Source organism: Chamaea fasciata, unplaced genomic scaffold (assembly GCF_029207755.1).
Source record: "Chamaea fasciata isolate MVZ Bird 193981 ecotype frontalis unplaced genomic scaffold, bChaFas1.0.hap1 SCAF_51, whole genome shotgun sequence".
NCBI lineage: Eukaryota > Metazoa > Chordata > Aves > Passeriformes > Sylviidae > Chamaea > Chamaea fasciata.
The window spans coordinates 162,439-183,303 of NW_027094136.1; the positions used below are offsets into that span (position 1 = coordinate 162,439).

The 20,865-nt window shown below is 54.9% G+C and overlaps 1 protein-coding gene across 1 annotated transcript; it reads right to left on the bottom strand.

Moving 5' to 3' along the window:
* Window positions 1-18,022: 18,022 nt before the first annotated feature.
* Window positions 18,023-19,179, bottom strand: LOC136304130 (olfactory receptor 14J1-like). The gene has a single exon (XM_066207780.1). The coding sequence runs from the start codon at window positions 19,162-19,164 to the stop codon at window positions 18,208-18,210; it is 957 nt and encodes a 318-aa protein (XP_066063877.1). The 5' UTR covers window positions 19,165-19,179; the 3' UTR covers window positions 18,023-18,207.
* Window positions 19,180-20,865: the final 1,686 nt, after the last annotated feature.

The window sequence follows — 20,865 nt, forward strand, 5'->3', positions numbered from 1 at the left end:
TGTCCTTTGACCACTGTGTTGCCATCTGCCACCCTTTGCTCTATGCTGACATCACAAAGCCTCAGCTCTGTGTCCACCTGGGTGTTGCTGCTTGGGTCCTCGGCTTTGTCCTGCTGAGCTACCGCTGCTCTTCCTCTCTGAGCTGTCTTTCTGTGGCTCCAAGATCCCCCATTTCCTCTGGGACAACTCCCCCTTGTTCAAACTGTCCTGCTCTGACACCAGCCTGCTTTGGGAAACAGACTCTGTCTTCTTACCGTGTGTCGTGCTGGGCTCCTTGTGTTTGACTCTGGCATTTGACATCTGCGTCCTTTTCTTGTTCTGCATCTTCCAGCAGCCTCTGGGAGGAAGAAAGCTTTGACCACGTGTTCTTCCCATCCCATCACCTTATCCATTGCCCGTGGGAGCTGCATTGCTCTCTGCACGTGTCCTGCAGAAGATGTTTCCTTGAGGACCAACGGAACTGGAGCTCTGCTGAACACAGTCCTGTTCCCATTCCTAAATCCATTCATCTGCAGCCTTAGGAACAAATCTGTGATCCTGGCCCTGAACAAATCCATTGCCAGGCCAAGAACAAAGCCTTTCCTCTAAGCATGATGCATTTCTGGAAAGCCATCCCAAGGATCTGGTATCATCTGTTACACAAAACCAGTGCCTGTGTGTGCAGCCTCCAAACACGGCTGCCTCAGGAGATTGATGCTCCTGCTGGGTTGTGTCAGGTTAAGAGAGAAGAGACTCATCTGCACTCCCAGACAGGGCACCAACAATGGCAGCAGGACAAACTCAGTTCATTCTCTGCCCGGGCTGCTCCCGGGCCCATCTCAGGAGAGCCACCAGCTCATTAAGAGCCCATCTCTGGAAGAGAAGAGCTCAGAGGAACAGCGGCAAGTGACAATCCAAATTACAGCTCCTGAGCGATGGACACCTTGTCCCAGCTCCTTTCCTGGGACAGCCATCAGCCCTGCTTTGAAACCCCAAAGTTTGAAACCCCAAAGTCACCCTCCCAGTAAAGAAAGACTTTCTCCTGTACAGTCTAAACCCTCCCTGGTACAGCTTTGAACCATTCTCACACGTTCCATCCCAGGATATCAGGGAGAAGAGAAAGGGAAATGCAGGGCAGAGCCATGGGGGCAGCGAGATGGGAGTGTGCAGCCTGCAGGGACACAGCAGCAGCTGTGGGACAGCGCAGGACAAGCTGTGCTGGACGTGGCCAAGGGCCTGGCAGGGCTGGCAGTGCCCAGGAGAAGCCAAGTCTTGGTGCCCTGGGGCACAGCAGGGTCTGTGCCACCAAGGGCTGGGAGGGGACACCTTGTCCTGAGGCCCTGGGGCCTCCTGGCACAGCCCCAGCAAGGCTGGGCACTGTCACCCCCTTGTCCTGCCCTCAGCATCCCCCCACATCCCAGTGGCCCCAGGGATCTGCTGGGACCAGTCCCTGGGGAGCCTTGGTCAGGAATGGCCCTGGGGGGCTCCTCAGTGCTCCCGAGGACTGAAGGTTTTTCAAAGCACTTTGGGTTTTGCTTTTGCCTGGGAGTCTCTGAGGGGTTTGTGCAATCACGGCCTCCAATTGTCTGCTGTAATTAGTCCCTTGAGATGTTTTGTCACTAACAACACTCAGTGGGGCTCATTAATGCCTCAAGTTACTCAAGAGTCATTAAAGTACTACTTTTTGACACTGAATCACTCTGAGAGGTTTGTGCAGTCATGGCCTCCAATTATCTGCTTTAATTAGTCCCTAGAGAGGCTTCGTACTGACACTCAGTGGGGCTCATTAATGCTCTGAGATACTCAATGTCTTTTAAGGTACTTTGGGTTTTCCTTCCCACACTCCGTCTCTGAGAGGTTTCTGGGCACTCTTGGCCTCCAGTTCTCTCCTCCAAGGAGTCCATGAGGAGCCTGTGTTGGGGATGGACCTCAGTGGGACCCAGGAATGCTTTGAGACACGTTGGGTTTTTCCTCTGACTTGGACTCCTGGAAAGGTTTGTGCCATCTCCTCTCAGGCCCTGAGGGCTCAGCACCAAATGCACCACGGGGCTCTTTGGGATCAAGCAAGTCCTGACAAACCACGGCTCTGCCTTGATTTCCCTCTGCTCTGGTGCAGTTCATTAGGAAGGTTTTCTACTGCAGTTATGGAGAAAGATTTCAAAGAGCTTCTAAGAAATTCACATTCCTGTTATAAAGGGTGTGTTTTATTACTGTTCTCTTTGGAGCAGAGGTGATTGCAGCATTCTGTGATTGATGTCGATCCATGGTCCCTCCTTCGGTCTGGCCTGCTCAGAGAAGCTGTGCCTTGAGGTCTGACCCAGTGTGGACAACCTTGTTCCACATTCCCCAAGCCCATCCTGCCTGTCCTCACTCACCTGGGACCTGCTTTGCTCAGAGAGCTGCCTGCACTCAGGCAAAAAGGGCTTTTCTATTTTTGAAGCAATGTAAAACTCCTAATTTTCCCCACTGAAAACAGACACACTCCTCAAGTGTGTGCCAGCCCAAGGGGCCACCAAAACCACTCCAGCCCTGCCCTGGGCCGGCTGTGAGGGTGGATCAGCATCCCAACCTGCCCTGGGACACTGCAAGGGGCTATGGCCACGGACACACTGGGACAAACTGGGGACAATGGCAACACTGTGGGGAAGACTGGGGAATACTGGGGCGTGCTATGGAAGATACTGGGGGGAACTGGAAGGGAATGGGAATGAACTCAGGTGTATTGGGAGGGACTGGGCTGTACTGGTGATGAAATGGGCTGTAAAGGGGGGGACTGAAGGGGCACTGGGGTACAACTGGGCTGTACTGGGGATGAACTGGGCTGTACTGGGAAGGACTAGAGGGGTTGAATCGGCTGTTCCCGCCTCCGCAAACTCCCATTTGCCGAGGCTCCCGCCCGTCACCGCCAGCACCCAATCAGTGCCAGGAAACCGGGGCCTCGGGGCGGTGCCTGGTGTCGGTGCCACGTTTCGGTTTTGCCTTCAACTCCCGTCATGCACCGCGGCCCAATTGAGCCCCATTGCACCCCGGACTACAATGCCCGTCATGCCCCGCGCTCCACAGAACCCCGCCCCCGTATCCCCCCTCCCCCCCATGTGTACCCTACGTTTCCCCCAGACCCTCCAGGATCCCTAAGTGCCCCCTCAGTATTTATTTGGAACCCCCCAAAATCGTCCCCGACTCCCCTGAATGCTCCCAACCCCAGAGATGCCCGTTAGAGCCACTTCTGGGAATTCATCTCCGATCGTCCCCCGTGCTCTCAGAGCTCTGCCCAACACAGTCTCGCGCCGAAAATTCCTGCTGTGCCCCGTGTCCTAAAGCGCCCGGCTCGAGCTCCCCAAGTTCCCCCCAAATCCTCCGGAACCGCACACGTTTCCCCCGAGGGCCTCAAGTCGCGACTCGGACGCAGAAGTGTCCGCCAAGCGCCTTCCCGGACCCGCCACAGCTCGGCTTTATGCACTTCCGGGACTACAGCTCCCAGCATGCTCCGCGGCGCACACAGAGCCCTATTCCAGCCGTGACTCCATCTCCCATCATGCCCCGCGCCCCGCCGACAGCCATTGGAGCCGCGCCTCGAACTCCCGTGATGCTCCGCGGCCCCGTTACACCGTGTTCTACCCGCGCCTACAACTCCCATCATCCCCCGCGCCCCAGAGAGTCCCCTCAGGGCCCCCAAGTGCCCGCCCGGACCCCGAATTATCCGACAGAATCCTTTAGTGCCCCGCCAAGGGCCCACGCGGCTCCCCCAAGTGTCCTCCAGACCCTTAAGTTCTCTAGAAATTCCTTCCCCAGCTCCAAAACATCCCCAAATGTGCCCCAGAAATGTCTCCGTGGACCCCAAAGTGGCCCCTTTTACCCTGTCTGAGAAAACGATAAGGAGGATGACAAAAGGAGTAACAATAGGACTAATTAGCATAAATAGGGAGGAATCAATAGCCAGATGTTGTCAATGAATTAATGAAGGGAATTGTGTAACTTAGAACCAATGACCAGTAATTTTTTGAGGTCTAAAAATGTCGCAATTTGGTTTTTTTTAAATACATGTCAAACTTAGGTAAAAACATATATAATAGTATTTATATATTTATAAATATTATTAAAATTTCCTTATAAATTTTATTTTTAAAGAAAAATTGCTAATTTACAAAAATTATTTCAGATGTCAGTCCTTGGTGGATGATTTCAGACACGGTGAGGTTGGGGTGAGGAGCAGGTTGTCCAAACAGGGTCAGCCTGCAAGGGGCTCATTCTCCATGCCCAGACCTCCTAAGGAGACACTCAGCATTAAGATCACTTGGGGAATGTTTCTTTCACCTCTTCAATGGACTGAAAAATAAAAAAAAATGCAGCCTTGATTAGAAAAAAAATCAGGAGATGCACTTTGAAATCTTCCTCCATAAGAGAACTCCAAAGTGGCTCCAAGCAGCTGCACAAGCCCTGGAGACGAAGACAAGTGAAGGAAGAAAAGGAGGTCGTGACTGCTTTCTGGATTTGAATCAGCCCCATGCTGGATTTGGGGCTGAGTCCAGAAACTCCAGGCACTGAGAGAAGGTTGAAGAAGCTGCTCAAGGAGGCAGAAGCAAAACTCCAAGTCCCTTGGAGCATCCCTGGGCCCCACTGAGGGCAGGGAGTGCCAAAGGCTCCCCAGGGACTGCTGAGAGCAGATCCTTGAGGCCAGGATTGCAGGGAGCCGCAGGCTGTGAGCAGGGAACTGCAATGCTGAGCAAGGCCTGGGCTGGTTGGAGGCAGCAGAAAGGCCAAGCCCTGAGCCCAGGCCTGGCACAGCAGGGCCTGTCCCTCCCGGGTGGCTCGGGGCTGCTTGTGGGGCAGTGGGATGGGAGGGGCAGCGAGGACAAATGGCACAAAGCTGTGTGACACTCCCGATCCTCATGGCACTGCGGGCCAGTGTGACACAGCAGGGCCTCATGGAAACAAGAGGCCGTAATGAGCCTGCGGGGCTGTAACACCCCAGAACACTGAAATAATGGGGGTACCCAAAGGTTCTCTTACTCGAGTTTGGTGCACAAGGAGAAATGCCAAGCAGATAGTCTCAGGATGAACAGATGCACAGAATATTCTTATTTGCAAGGAACAGTCAAGGATCATAAGTCCAATTCTGAAGTTAATGGCCCATAGAGGGATGGAACCCTAAACCTCGGTGATATTAGCACCATACTTTAACCAACTGAGCTAAGAGGTCAAAGCAACACACAGCTCTACTGGCAAAATAGAGAAAAGCAAGGAACTTGGAAAACCATTTAATAAAACATCCAACTCAAAATAAAACTCTTATCATAGCAGTAGCTTCATTGACTTAGCCCATTTGACCTGGAAACCTTTACAGAATTACAGAATGACAAAATGACTAGATTGGAAGAGACCTCCAAGATCATTGAGTTCAACCCATGTCCCAACACCTCACCTAAGCCATGGCACCTAGTGCCACATCCAGTCTTTTTTAAAACACATCCAGAGATGGTGATGCCACCACCTCTCCAGTCAGATCATTCCAGAACTTTATCACCCTTTCCGTAAAAATCTTTTTCCTAATTTCCAACCTATATTTCCCTTTGTGCAGCCTTAAGACTCTGTCCTCTCATTCTGTCAGTGGCTGCCTGGAGAAAGAGACCAAGCCCCACCTGACTACAAACACCTTTCAGGGAGTTGTAGAGAGTGATAAGGTCACCTCTGAGTCTCCTTTTTTCTCCAGGCTAAACAACCCCAGCTCCCTCAGTCGTTCCTCACAGGAGTTGTGTTCCAAGCCCCTCACCAGCCTTGTTGCCTCCTCCGGACACATTTAAGCATCTCAAGGTTATTCTTAACTGAGGGCCCAGAACTGGACACAGCACTCGAGGTGTGGCCTCACCAGTGCCGAGTACAGGAGAAGAATGACCTCCCTGCTCCTGCTGGCCACACCATTCCTGATCCAGGCCAGGTGCCATTGGCCTTCTTGGCCACCTGGGCACACTGCTGCCTCATGTTCAGTTGGCTGTCGACCAGAACCCCCAGGGCCCTTTCTGCCTGGGCACTGTCCAGCCACACCGTCCCCAGCCTAGAGCACTGCAGGGGTTATTGTGGCCAAAATGCAGGACTCAGCACTTGGACTTAATAAACTTCACCTTGCTGCACTCTGCCCACCCATCCAACTGTTCCAGGTCTCTCTGCAGAGCCCTCCTACCTGCCAACAGATCCACAAATGTTCCCAGCTTAGTGTCATCTAAAAATTTACTAAGAAGAGATTCAATAGCCCCATCCATGTCGTCAATACAAATGTTGAACAGAGCTGGCCCCAGCACAGACCCCTGAGGAACACCCCTGGTGACTGGCTGCCAGCTGGATGCAGCACCCTTCCCCACCACTCTCTGGGCCCGGCCATGCAGCCAGTTGTTAACCCAGCAAAGAGTGCTCCTGTCCAAGCCGTGGGCTGCCAGCTTTTCCAGGAGCGTGCTGTGGGAGACAGTGCCTAAGGCCTTGCTGAAGTCCCAACAGACAACATCCACAGCCTTTCCCACATCCACCACACAAGTCACCTGGCCAGAAAAGGAGACATAAAAACTGGTCAACATGACCTACCCCTCCTAAACCCGTGCTGGCTGGCTCTGATACCCTGGCCATGACACAATATAAACTGCTCCATGACCTTTACCAGGTACTGAGGTCAGGCTAACAGGCCTATAATTACCAGGATCCTCCTTCCCACCCTTCTTGTGAATGGGTGTCACATTGCCCAGCTTCCAGTCATCTGGAATCTCACCAGTGGGCCAGGACTGTTGGTAAATGATGGAGAGCGGCTTCACAAGCTCATCTGCCAGCTCCCTCATCACCCTGGGGTGGATCCCACCTGGGCCCATTGATCTATGAACATCCAAGCAGCTCAGCAGTTCTCTGACTGCTTCCTCCTAGACACTAAGTTCCCTCCCACATCCAGTACAGAACAAAGGTTGGCCTTCCTATTGCAGTTAATATATTTGAAAATCTTTTTTTAATATCCTGTACAAAATTGCCAAATTAAGTTTGAATTGAGCTTTGGACTCCCAAACACTTTTCCTACATGCTCTAGCAATCCCCTTAAATACTCCTTGACCTGACCCTCCTTCCAAAGATGATACATCCTCTTTTTATTCCTAAGTTCCTTCAAAACCTCCTTGCCCATCCAGGCTGGACGTTTGCCTCGTCAGCTCATCTTTTGGCACACAGGGAAAGCCTGTTCCCCTGCCCTCAAGATCTCTGCTTTGAAGCACGCCCACCTTCCCTGGACTCCTTTGTTTTTAAGGGCTGCTTCCCTAGCAACTCCCTGAAAAAGTCTCGTAAATAGGCCAAAGTCAGCTGATCAGAAGTCCAGTGTAAAAGTCTTCTTGATGTTCTTCCTGATTTCACCAAATATCGAGAACTCTATAATTTCATCATCACTGTGTCCCAAGGAGCCTCCAACCACCACATCTCCCACCAGCCCTTCTCTATTTGCAAACAACAGGTCGAACATAGGCCCTCCCCTGGTGGGGCTCACTCACCAGCTGCAACAAAAAGTTGTCCTCCATACACTCCAAAACCTTCCTGGACTGCCTCTTTCCTGCTGTATTAAGTTCCCAGCACATATCTGGCAGCTTAAAGTCACCTACAAGAACAAGGGCTGGTGATCTTGAAACATTCTCCAGCTGCTTATAGATTAAGTTGTCCACCTCTTCTTCCTGGCTGGGTGGATGATAACAGACTCCCAGCAGGTTCCCCTGGTACCCCGTCCTGTTTTCTTAGGGTACAACGGTAAGAATGAAAACCTTACCAAGGGCACAACTCCCAAGTCCACAAGGAAAAGAACAGACAAGCTGTCAAGTTCTTCAAATATTTGTCCTGCTTTGCTGCAAGACTCCTACTGCACACACAGTGTGGAAAGCCAAGGGAAGCTGCAGTTGGTGGCACGTCTTGTGACAGAAGCTGCACCTCGTTCTCCAGGAAGTGTTCTTGGAAAGAGCAGACAGGAGTGTGGAGAAAATTCAGGGAAAACTGAAGGATCTTTTAAGAAATGAAATGAAAATGTAAAGAAGCAATCAAAGATGTCCTTGTCAAATGATTTTGATGCTCCCCTTTTCCATCTTGCACTACTTCTCCATCCCATGAACTACAAATGGATCTCACCTTTAAGATCCATGATTTGGCAAGTTTGAGATGCTGTAAAATACCATGAGCTACACACAATTTGCCTTCCCCTGTTTTTCTTGGAAAGCAATGCTGGAGACACAAGTGCAGTGCTTGGGCCAGGTACAAATTCTGCATTCAGGGAACGTGCTCTGACAGTGTGTGACCCTCAGCAGGGACAATGCAGAGCAGCAACCAAGGGGAATGCTCTGCCACAGTGCAGGAGTCAAGACTCTGGGTCTTGGCTCCTGTGGGCAAAGTTCCCGTGTTTGGACAGGCTCGGGGCTGCCCCCGGGGAGCGCGGGGCTCGGCGTGGGGCTGAGCGGGCAACGGACAAACGGACCCGGGGAAAAACGGCCCCGGGGCTTCAGTTGCTACAGCAGCAGCGGCAGCAGCGGCAGCAGCGGCAGCAGCAGCGGCAGCAGCAGCAGAAAAAGCGACTTTTGGCGACTTCCTCCTGCTTTTCCTCTCCCTCTCCCGCAGGCCCGCAGCCTCTCCCTTAGTCCCGCACCCTCTCCCGATCTCCCTGTCCCGGTGTCCCCGTCCTCTCGCAGTCTCCCTCTCCCCTGTAGGGCCGGGCCATGCCCCCGGCCCGCCCCCGGCCCCGGGTGGGGCTGCCCCGTCCCCGCCCCCGGCCCCGGGCCTCCCGCCGCGGTCTCGCCTCCGCCGGGCTCTGGCTGTCCTGGCGATGGCGGTGGCGGACGAGGATCAGTGCCTGGGGCATCAGCGGCATCGCCGCCCTTTGCCTTCGCCTGTGCCGAGCCCGGCCCCGGCCCCGGCCCCGGCCCCGGCCCCATCTCCGGCCCCGGCCCCGGCCCCGGCCCCGGCCCCGGCCCCGGCCCCGGCCCCATCCCCGGCCCCGGCCCCGGCCCCGGCCCCTCCCGGGCCCCGCGGAGGACACAGGCGGTGCGGCCGCTCCCGCGGCCTCCGCCGCGGCTTCCCCGGCCCGAGCTCCGCCGCTCGGCAGCGTGGCCGCCGGCCCCGAGCTGCCGCTGTCGCGTTGCCAGGAGCGAACGCCTGGGGATTCACGGCCCGGGGCGGTTGAGGGGCGCTCGGGGGCTGTTGCTGGCCCCGGGCCGAGCACTGACAGCCACGTCTCGCCGGCAGGGAAGGCGCAGCAGGGCCTCCAGGAGCAGTACCGGCTGGGTTCACTGCTGGGGCGCGGCGGCTTCGGAAGAGTCTTCGCAGGGACGCGGCTCTCGGACGGCGCACCGGTGAGCGGCGGGGCTGGCGGCGGGCGCAGGAGGAGGAGGAGGAGGGCGGAGGAGGAAGAGCATGGGGCTGGGCAGCGTGGGCAGCGTGGGCAGCGAGCTCAGGCCGCTGCTCCCCTTGGCTTGCAGGTGGCCATCAAAAGGGTGCCACGGAACCGCGTCCGGCACTGGGGAGAGCTGGTGAGTGAGCGGGGGCCAGCGGGAGAAGCCGGGGCGTGCCGGGCGGGGACGAGCCGAGGCCCGGCAGGGTGGAAGCCGCCAGGACGCCTCGAGGGAGAGCGGGCGTGGGGCCAGCGGAGGGTGCAGAACATCCCGGGCTGGGTGAGGTCTTCCCCACCCCTGGCACGGCCTCAGCCCCACTGATGGCATCGTGGTCCTCCCACAGCCCAACGGCACCAGCGCACCGCTGGAGATCGTGCTGCTGGACAGGGTCTCCACTGGCTTCCCTGGTGTCGTCCAGCTGCTGGACTGGCTTGAGCTCCCCAGTGAAATAGTGATGGTGCTGGAGCGCCCGCAGCGGTGTCAGGACCTCCAGCATTTCATTCGGGCACGGAGGTTCCTGTCCGAGGAGGTGGCGCGGGAGCTGTTCCGCCAGGTGCTGGAGGCCGTGCGGCACTGCACCAGCTGCGGGGTCCTGCACAGAGACATCAAACCAGAGAACATCCTGGTTGACCTGGCCACCGGGCAGGCCAAATTGATCGATTTTGGCTGTGGCACCTACCTTCAAGACACGGCATACACGCAGTTTGCAGGTGAGCCCACGCAAGGATGTGCTCCCAGCTCCTGACATCTCATGGCCCAACATCTCACAGCCCAACCTGGGTGTGGCAGTGGGGATTCTCCCTTTTGCTGCCACTCATGGCACTGAGACTTCAGCTGAGTTGCTTTTGAGCAGGGGTGGGTTGGGGCCCAGCTTCCAGCCCTGCTGGCAGCCTTTGCCAGCCACTCTGCCCAGGACTGGGGCTGGGGCAGCCAGCCCGACAGAAACACCCGTGGGTGGGGCTATCAGAGAGCGTGGAGTCAGAACCTGTGCACCAGCCAGTTTGGTGTGCAGGTGAGAAAGGGCTTGGACTGCTCCTCTGGCCTTCTTTGTCTTGTGTTCATAATGTTATTTGGGGCAATGCAGGCAGGGAGAAGGAAGGCATGGTTTTCCTCCTGCTCTGAGTGGGTTTTTTCTTGTTCTGGTCAGGCCTTTCCAGGGCTTCTGCTGCCCTTTTCCTACACCAGTGGTTTCTTTTCCAATGCCCGTTTTTCACACAAAGCCCAGGTCCTGGTGGGAGGGCAGCAGGTAACACCATGTGCCACTGGGGCAGTCCCCACATGCCCAGGGATGCTGGGGCCAGGCTCTGGGAGCAGCAGCATCCCTCTGATGAACTCCATCTGTATTCCACAGGAACACCAGCATACAGCCCCCCAGAATGGACCGACTTTGGCTGGTACTACGGCGAGTCAGCTACCATCTGGTCCCTGGGCATGCTCCTGCACCAGATGGTCTGCGGGCAGCACCCTTTCAGGAGCGGCTGGAACATCAGCTGGGGCCAGCTCCCGCTGCCACAACGGCTCTCTCAAGGTGGATCCTCATCTCTGGGCACGGGGGGAATACCAGTGCTGGGAGACAGCAGTTGGCTCGTGAGCATCCTGCTCTGGCAGCTGCTGAGGAGGTGGCACATGTCCTGCTCTCCTGCTCTCCTCCAAAGCAGGGAATTGATGGGAAAGTTTAGGCCCAGCTCTGAGCACATCCAGCATGGCCTGGGCACGGGAATATGGGGCAAAGCAGCCAGGGGCCTTCTCCAACTGACTGGCAGTTTCTGGTTTCTCTTCCCAGAGTGCAAGGATCTCATCAGGTGCTGTTTAGCCGTGGATGACATGGAAAGGCCTTCATTAGAAGACCTTTTTGGTGATCCTTGGATGCAGGAGATTCATCTGGAGTAGAAGAAGGGAGAGAGCCAGAGGTTCATTTTGATGCAGGGCCCTGGTAAGTTCCAGCTGCACACATGCCTTGGCAATCAGAAGCAAAGAAAGCCAGACTTTTTGTGCTGCCTGTGTCACTGCACAGGGGTCATCAGGTGGGCACAGGCAGCCCTTGTGCTGGAGCTGAGTTGCCATGCGAGTTGTTTTGGCATGTGCTGGTTCACTGACAGCTGGGGCCCTGGGCAGAACACTGACAGCCTGGTCTCACCCCCAGGGAAGGAGAAGGAGCCCCTGGAGAAGCTGGACCAGGTGGGGCTGCTGCTGCTGGAGACAGTGAGGACGACAACAAGGATGACAACCTCTTCCTGAACCTGGCCACCAGCAATTGAAGGTGATGAACTTCAATTCTGGCACCTTCTTCAAAGTCAGGCTCCACAGCCAATTTGCAGATGAGTTCGCACACAGGGGGATGCTCCCAGATTTGGGCATTGCACAGCCTGGCCAGGAACCAAAGGTTCCCCCCTTTCCTGGGGCTGATGCAACTGATTGTTCAGTGGGCTGCCAAGCTGCTTTTTGGCAGGGCTGGGGGCACGGGCTGGGGTGGTTACGAAATGGGAGTCGGCTCCTGGCCCTGCCAACAGCCGCCACCCCCCACCATGCCCTGGGCTGGGGCTGGGGCGGCCGGCCCGACACAAACCAACCCCCAAGGTGGGAGCAGAGGTGGGACTCCAGAACCTGTGCTCGGCTGCTTTGCTTTGCCGGCAAGGAAGGACTTGGGCTGCTCCACTCCCTTTGTTTTCTTTGGGATCACCATTAGTTTGGGGGGCAGTGTAGGGGGGGAAGAGTGAAAGCATGGGCTTCCCTCAGTGGTGGGTGGGTTTTTCCCTAGCATGCAGGGCATGGGGGCTTCCTCAACCTCTGACAGAGATAGGATCTTTTACCTTTTCCCTTTTTTTCCTTTTTTGTCTGTAATCCCTTTGTGAATTTTATGTTTGTTTTTCTAAAGGAAGCCTTCTAGGTGGTGTCCAGTCTTGACTGGGAAGTGCTTGGGACCAGCTGTGGAGTGGATGAAGGAGAAGGCTGAGGACGTGGTTTGGGAGCAGCTTTTCTTTGCGCGGCGGATGGCGTGAGGTGTGTCCCCGTCTTGTTGGCACGGGTGGGGTAAGAGCTTTTGGGAGATGGCAGCCAGCACAGGAGCATCCTGCTCTGGGCAGCTGCTGGGGAGGTGGATCTGGCCTGGCTGGCTGCAGGCTGGGCACGTGTCCTGCGCTCCTGCTCTGCCGCCAAAGGCAGCAATGATGGGCAGCTTTGGGCCCCGCTCTGAGCACGGCCAGCATGGCCTGGGCACCGCGGGCGGCTGGGACAAGGGCACAGGAGCCTTCAGCTGACGGGCGGTTTCTGGTTTCTGTCCTTGCAGCCGGGCTCTGCGGATGCTGAGGCTGCTCTGGGCTCTGCCAGGGCTCTGCTGGAGCTCAGCACCGGGCCGAGATCAGCCAAAGAAGAAACGGTGTGACCTGCAGCAGACTTGCCTTGAGCATTTTGGCAATGCAGCTCAAGTTTGCAGAGGATGCATCTCCAAGGGATAACATGACACCTCCCCAAAATAAAATTGTTCAATACCTTCTGAAATGAAATCTATCTGGGGTGACGCCAAATGACATTTTTCAGCTTGCTCAAGCTGTAGCTCAGGCCTTCTCTGAACAGTTCTGTCCCCCACCTGCATTTTCCTTCACAACTGCTCCCTATTTTCCCCCAGTGAGTGCCCAGCTGATTGCAGTCTCCATCACACTATTGCCATCCTTGGTGCCCGTCACCATGAGGAAGACCAAGCCCCAGGCTTAGGGACTCATCCTGTCACTGGCTGAGGGGCAGCAATGCCTCAGAGGTCTGGTGGCATTTTAGTGTCATTCAGAGCTGCTCTCTTGCCCTCAGCTCTCCTCACTGCTGAGTTCCCACACCCTTTTCCTCATCCTTCCAGCAGGATGAGCTCTGTGAAGTCCCATGAGCCACCCCACTCTTCCCGGCCCACCCACCCACCTCAGTTAGGCTGAAGCTGAAGGGTCTGTGTGTGCCAGGGGCTCTGGGATGTCTCTGTACCCATGGACAGAAGGGTCTGTGTGTGCCAGGGGCTCTGGGATGTCTCTGTACCCATGGACAGAAGGGTCTGTGTGTGCCAGGGGCTCTGGGATGTCTCTGTACCCATGGACAGAAGGGTCTATCTATACAAAGGTTTCCATAACATCATTGTTCCCTTGGGTATGGAATGAACACAGAGTGAAGGTGTCAGTCATGCTGCTTGTGCACTCCTTCCTTTCCATACAAGACACATCCATGCACACCCCCACATACAGATATTTTAAAAGGATAGGGATGGATAGAGATTTCCCACAGAGCTCTAACTTTGGCACAACTCACTTGTTTGCTGATGGTCAGGGAATTTTTTTCCAGCTCTTTGTGAGTAGGTTTCCAAGAGCTGAGGGGAGCCGCATTCAGAAGCAGTTTCAGGATTTCTAGGCAGGAAATGGAGCTGACAACCATCAGTGTAACTCACCCTATTCATTGGGATGTGCTGCTGGTTCTTTAGGAATATGGCACGATGGAGCCACTAGACTTGGAAAAATCCCAGCTCTCTGTGGATCTGTGGAAAGGGGGGAGCAGCAGGAAAACTTTGTATCTGCTTTGGGGGCCACAAGGTCCAAGTAGCTGCGGTGGCAGAGGGTGACCAGGGCTGGTGGCAGGTGAAGTCCCATTTCATGACATTCACGAATGGAACAGGACGAAGTTCCAAGCACCCCCAATCCCACTGATGAAGTCTTTGTGATGCTGCACATGCTCAAGGGAAAGCTGCTGTCACACAATCTACTGAGATTTATATATCTTATTTTTTTGCAATACTTTATGTCTAAGTTTCAAACTGCAAAATTTTTACACTCACGATGCAGTCATGCACATTCCATCTTTCAATTTCCTATTGCTCCAATCCACTATTTAAATTAACTTAATATTGGTTAAAAAGCCCAAAATCTGCCAAAGGAATTCAGCTGACGGATTTTTTCCACCAGCACATTAACAAAGTAAGTCACTGAGTTGTCTGTTCAAAAACTCAGTTACCTCTTTCCTAATCCAAAGTTACAGAAGACTTTTCACTAAACATTTGGGGTAGTTTTTATCTTTTATATATTTTCTAATCTTTTCTTTTTCTTTTTTCTTTTTTTTTTTTTTCAAAACATAAAACACATCCTATAAAAGGCATTTCCTTTGCTCCTGGTTCCCCTGTGGAGCTGCTCCCTTCCTGGTGGCCGAGCTGCTCAGGCAGAGCCCGGCAGCTCCTGGCCCTGCAGGGCTGAGGCTTTTCCCCGTTGCTGGGCACAGACTGATGGAGCAGCACTGCTGAACATGGGGACACACAGAGGGAGCAGAAGCAGCTGCCTTTGTCCACCTGAAGCTCCAAGGCCCAAACTCTGAGCAGACAGGGCCAGAAGAGACTGGCAGGCTCCCTGTTTTCTGTGCCGCCCCACTTGTGCCCGGCCCAGCTCTGCGGGAGGCAGAGGGAGAACAAGGGGCAGCTCCTGCCAGCCCCCATCCCAGGGACCCCTCCGGCCCCGGGCCCTGGGGCACTGTCAGCACCCGCTGCTCCAGCCACGGCTTCTGCTGGCCCTGACAGCAACAACCAAATTGTGCCTGATCCCCAGGGAGCAGCAGCAGGGCCTGCATCTGATCCCTCAGTCTGGGGCAGGGCTGGACAAATGACCCCCACAGCAGCAGCAGCAGCAGCAGCACATGGAGCTGACTTTGAGCACAGCCCCTGCCACTGTTCCCTCCCGTGGGCAGTGGTGTCACAGCAGCCTGAGGCACCCGGGAGCCCTCAGGGCCAGCAGGGACTTGAGATGGCAGCCCTGGGCTCCTGGGGGTTGTGAAAGAAAGAGAGGTGGGGATTCCTTCTCCACGTAGAGCTTCCCAGATGGAAAAGGCTGCTGTGAGCAGGCAGCTGCAAGGGCAGAGAAAGGAGGGTCTCCACCACTGGATCTGTGCCAGTTCCACAGTCCTGGGCAGCAGCCACCGAGCACAGGGGGAACAGAGGGCACAGCAAGAGGGACAAAACCAGGCAAGGTCAGAGACTGGGAAGAGCCGGACCTGGGAGCAGGAGCAGCTGCTTCATTGCACTCTTGGAGAAAGCTCTTGGCTGCTTCAAAGTGCTGAAAGGCATGAAGGGCAGGGAGGAGGCCACACCAAACATTGCTCCTGTTTTCACACCCTCCCCTCTCAGTGTCCCAGAAGGAATTGGATGAACTGTATTCTTCTCTCCGAGTCGTTTCGTTCAGTGTGAGCAGCTTAGCAGCAGGAGCTGAAGGAGCTGAAGCCTTAGGCCACAAGCACTGACCAAGAGGAAATTCTTGAGTCAAGTAATGCTGCTAACATGGACCTAACTGAATCCAGCTGATGGAATCCTGGAATTATAGAATTCTTTCTGTTGGGAAAGACCTCTGAGCACATCAAGTCCAGCCGTTCACCCAGCAGTGTCAAGCCCAACACTAAACCTGGTCCCTGAAGTACCAAGGCTGGACAACAGGCCCTGAGCCAAGGTGTCCTCTGGATGTAACTTCCAACCAAAGATTATCTTTGTATGTGCTCATTAATGAAATATGCATGGTCATTAGTGCTGTGATAGACGTATCCCCTCATCAGTGAAACATGGATTGATCTTTCTGTATTTAGAAACTGGACAAGGCCATGAAATCCGACATCTGGCCTTGTTTGGGGGTGGATGGTATTGGTTATTGGTTATATTTGAGCTCTGACCAGGCTTTGGAACAAACCCAAGAGGAGAATGAAACCAGATGTTCCCGCACCAGAAGTGCTGTCAGTTTGTTTATTCAGCGCTGTCAGAGCTGGGCCCTCTCACAGCCGGGTTGGAGCCTCACCTGTGGCTGGAGGCACCTGCAGGAATTCCCAGTGTCCGGGAGTGGCTCTGCAGTCCTTGGCTGTGACAGCTTCCCCCAGCTGATGTGTGGATCTGGTTGATGGGAAAGTCTGAGAGTAACAGGTACATCTTTTTTCATAATCACTGCAGGCAATCTTTGGTAGTGACGATTGGGTGCATTGCTGAGCTTCCCCTTTTGTCATTCTTTGCAGTTTTGCGTTATAATAAATCACACCATACCTGAACCTTGTGTCTGTGTTTTTGGTGCCGACCCTGCTCAGTGGCAGAACAGACACTGCAGCCCCACAGAACCAAGGGTACATTGTGACACTGCGGGGCCTGGTGTGACCAAGGGGACCAGAGTGACACCGTGGGGCCCCATGGAACCAAGGGACCGGTGTGAAACTGCGGGGACTCTTATAATCAAGGGCCCATTGTTTTCCTCTCTCTGCCCCAGCCCTGCAGAGCAGCCCAGTCCAGTCTGGCCCAGCAGCAGGAACTGGAGGCACTTGAGGTCATGGACAGCCACTCTGTGTCTGCAATGCTCAGGAGATGCTCAGCTCAGGCAGCTCCTGCAGCCCCAGGGCCAGCCCCGCTGCCCAGCACAGCAGCAGAGAGTTGGCCCCGGGGCTCCTCAGGCTGCTGCTGCTGCCCCAGGGACAGGGCAGCCTCTTGCCAGGGCTCCTCTGCACACCCACGGGCTCCTGCTCTGCTCCTGGCACACGGCAGCTGCCCACAGAGCCTTTCCCAGGGGAACACGTCTGTGCTGGCCTGAGCAGCCATTGCTGCAGCCCCTGCCCTGCTGCCCACAGCCCCGAGCTGGGGCTGCTGCTCTGCAGAGCACGGGGGCTGTGCTGCCCGGGGCCCTGGGCTGCCTCTGCTGGGCTCTGCTGCTCAGCCCGGGAGACAGAGGCAGCTGATGGTGCTCCCTGCACTGACCCCCTCCCACACAGGCTCTGCTGGGGCCGTGGAGGCTGCTCAGAGCTGCCTGCCTTGTTCCAGGGCTGCCACATGGCCTTGGGGCTGCCCTGGATCCTCCTGGGGAAGTTCCCTGAGGGCCAGAGCAGTCAGTGCCCAGACTCCTCTCCCTGTGCCTGCTGTGTCCCCTGGGGCTGCAGAGCTCTCCTGGCTCACAGCAGACATTCAGTCCTTGATCTCGGGGTGACCCCACCCTGGCCAGGCCTGTGCCCAGGGAGCTCCACTCCCTGCTGATCCCTGGCACACGCTGTCCCTGCAGCTCCCCTGTGTTCTCCTGGCAGCTGCCAAGGCCCTCCAGACAAACATTCCCCTGCCATCAGCCCTGGCACAAGCTGCAGAGCCCCAGGAAGGTTCAGCACAGGCCATTCACCATCTGATGGGCCCTGGCCACCAACAAGCAGAACCTGAGGCAGCCCTGAGTCCCCTGAAGGCCACGCTGGGACCCTGATGTCATCCCACTGAGCCCTGGGAGAAAAAGGAGCACAAGGAGCCTCTTCAGAGTCTGTTCCTTGGGCCTGTTCCTGAGAGTGACTCTGCAGGGAGAGCAAAGCCTTCCTGCCCTGCCCTCCCTGTGCTGCTGGAGCTGCTGTGCTGGAGCCCAGCTGTGTCCCAGCAGTGCCCATGGCCAGTCCCTGCCTGCGGTCACAGCAGGGACACGCAGCAGGACAGTGACCAATGTGCCAGAGCACTGCGGCCTTACAGCCACAGAAGGGCTGGGAAGGAGAGGCTGGAGCTGGGAAGAGCAGCACTGAAAGGACCAAGCACTGCTGCTCCCTGGCAGTGTAGCTGTGCTGGGACTCTTTTCCCCTTCTCGCCTCTAACTTCATGCAGGTTACAAAGATGGGATCCCAGGAAAAACAAGCACTGCAAGGTAGTTTATTTTCTTGAAATGTAGCAATACAGTAAATCCTGGTTTACAGAGCTTCTGGATAAAATTCAAGAGGCAGACAGTGAATTAGATGGGGGTGATTAAAAAAATTTCACTGGGGATAATTTTCTGACAGAAAAACCCATTGAACACTACCAAAGACCTGGGAAGGCCTTTTGAGCCTGTCATGAGTTCCATTCTGAAAATTATGGCCAAGAAAACAGGCAGTTTGTTGCTCCTGAAAAGCATCTACTCATCATTTTCCTCAGGGCATCCTTGAGCTCCTGGTTCCTCAGGCTGTAGATGAGGGGGTTCAGGGCTGGAGGCACCACCGAGTACAGAACTGACAATGCCAGATCCAGGGATGGGGAGGAGATGGAGGGGGGCTTCAGGTAGGCAAATGTGCCAGTGCTGAGGAACAGGGAGACCACAGCCAGGTGAGGGAGGCAGGTGGAAAAGGCTTTGTGCCGTCCCTGCTCCGAGGGGATCCTCAGCACAGCCCTGAAGATCTGCACGTAGGAGAAAACCGTGAACACAAAACAACCAAGACATAAACAGATGGAAAACAAAAGAAGCCCAAGTTCCCTGAGTTTGGAGTGTGAGCAGGAGAGCTTGAGGATGTGTGGGATTTCACAGAAGAACTGGCCCAGGGCATTGCCATGGCACAGGGGCAGGGAAAATGTATTGGCTGTGTTCAGCAGAGCATTGAGAAAGGCACTGGCCCAGGCAGCTGCTGCCATGTGGGCACAAGCTCTGCTGCCCAGGAGGGTCCCGTAGTGCAGGGGTTTGCAGATGGACACGTAGCGGTCATAGCACATGATGGTCAGGAGGGAAACCTCTGCTGAAATGAAAAAGACAAACAGAAACACCTGTGCAGCACATCCTTCATAGGAGATGGTCCTGGTGTCCCAGAGGGAATTGTGCATGGCTTTGGGGACAGTGGTGAGGATGGAGCCCAGGTCGCTGAGGGCCAGGTTGAGCAGGAAGAAGAACATGGGGCTGTGCAGGTGGTGGCCGCAGGCTACGGCGCTGATGACGAGGCCGTTGCCCAGGAGGGCAGCCAGGGAGATGCCCAGGAAGAGGCAGAAGTGCAGGAGCTGCAGCTGCCGCATGTCTGCCAATGTCAGCAGGAGGAAGTGGCTGATGGAGCTGCTGTTGGACATTTGCTGCGTCTGGCCATGGGGGCCTGTTCAAGGAGAAAAGATCAGTGACAGGTTAGGAGAAAGTTCTTTCAGTAAAATCAAAGCCTTTTCCCACAGACCATTCTTCTGTATCACACTGACAGCCTTTTGATTTTCTAGCAGATTTTCCTTAAACTCCAACTGGGGAGCCCTGGTTGGTGCTGGCTGAGTGGGTCTTCAGGTTCAGGGCAATTACATGCAGGGTTTTTATAATTCAGCCTTGCCGTGCAGACGTGAGAGGGGGACAGGGAACCCGTCCTCGTGTTCCACTTTGAAACCCTGTTAATACAGAAGTCTCTGTCAGCTTGTACTCCCACTGCCAGTGACCAGGAATGGTAAAGTCTGTTTAAATGTTCTAGAGTTTTTTCAACAGCTTTTCTTCATCTCCACTTGACTATTTTTGATGTCAGAAACTCAGCATTTCTGCTGCTGCGCTTAGGGAGAACAGAGCAAGTTCTCTGAGGCAAGGTGGTGCATGGAGAATGAGGGGAGGACCTCTGTCACCCTGTCCTGTTCCAGGATTCTCTGGGCTTTCACCTGTCCCCTACACAGGATGATCACCCTCCCATGTTTCCTTTAAAAACCGTCCTGACACTGCTGAGAGCTGATGGATCCACCAAAGTCCACCCAATGTCCATCCTCTTCTCAAGGGCTCAGCCCCACATTTGTACCCAAGAACACACGGGACTCATTCCACCAACCCAACAGCATTTTCTCCATCACAGAACTTGTGTGTCTCCCCGTGGGGCTTTCAGATAACACAAAGATGCTACAGGGCAGGTTTGCATTGTGGAGGGAAGCTGGAAGCTTGGAAGGAAATCTCAGGGAGACTTTCAAGTGTCCTAATGATGGCGCTGGATTAAATGAGATGGAGCTCCTTCCCTGGCTGCACTGACAGCATTGCCCACAGCCGGGCACTGGGGACAGGGTCACCCTGAGCCAGCTGTGCCCCCTCCCAGAGCCCCCCAGTGCCAGGCAGCTGCTCCCAGCCCTGTGCTCTGCAGAGGGAACTGGGCCCGGGGCTGCAGAGCTGCCCCGCGGCTCTGCTGCAGCTCTGCCTGCACAGGAGGGGCTTTACGCCTTGGACCCTCTCTTGGTTTGGGAAGACAGGTATCTGCTAGGTAATAAAAAAAAAAACAACTGCAGTTTCTTTTGGGATGGAGAGTCTAAACACCCCCCCCTTCACTCTCTTTTTTTTCTTTTTTAATTATAAATTATAATCAGAGGCTCTTAGGCAAAGATTTGGGAAATAGGAATAGCAGTTTTTTATTAGTATGTATTACAAAGTAAACAAACACAAAAAAACCCTCACCAAACAACTACAGCATTAATAATAAACGAAAACAGTACCAAGATCCTTGAGGGTTTTGTTTCACAAAACCCAGGGCAGTTTGGTTTCGGTGTCTCTGCAGGATCCTCAGAGCACCAAGCTGAAACAGTGGAAAAGTCCCGGGCTGGTAGCTGGGATGGCAGGGTGTCCCGGCAGGCAGGGGCAGGATGTCCCGGCAGCGCAGGGGGTGCAGGGTCACGCTGTAGCAAGAGGAGCAGCGCTGAAGAAGCTCGAAGGAGAGGCAGAACTGATGATAGTAGATTTTCCAGGACTGGATCCTTTTGGCCACAGTGAAACTTTTCCAGCCAGCAACAGCCATTCTCTCTCTCCCCGAACTCCGGAAAAAGAAGAGC

What these genes read in the sequence shown, in the direction of transcription:
- LOC136304130 (XM_066207780.1), bottom strand. Translation starts at nt 19,164, where the DNA reads ATGTCCAACAGCAGCTCCATCAGCCACTTCCTCCTGCTGACATTGGCA.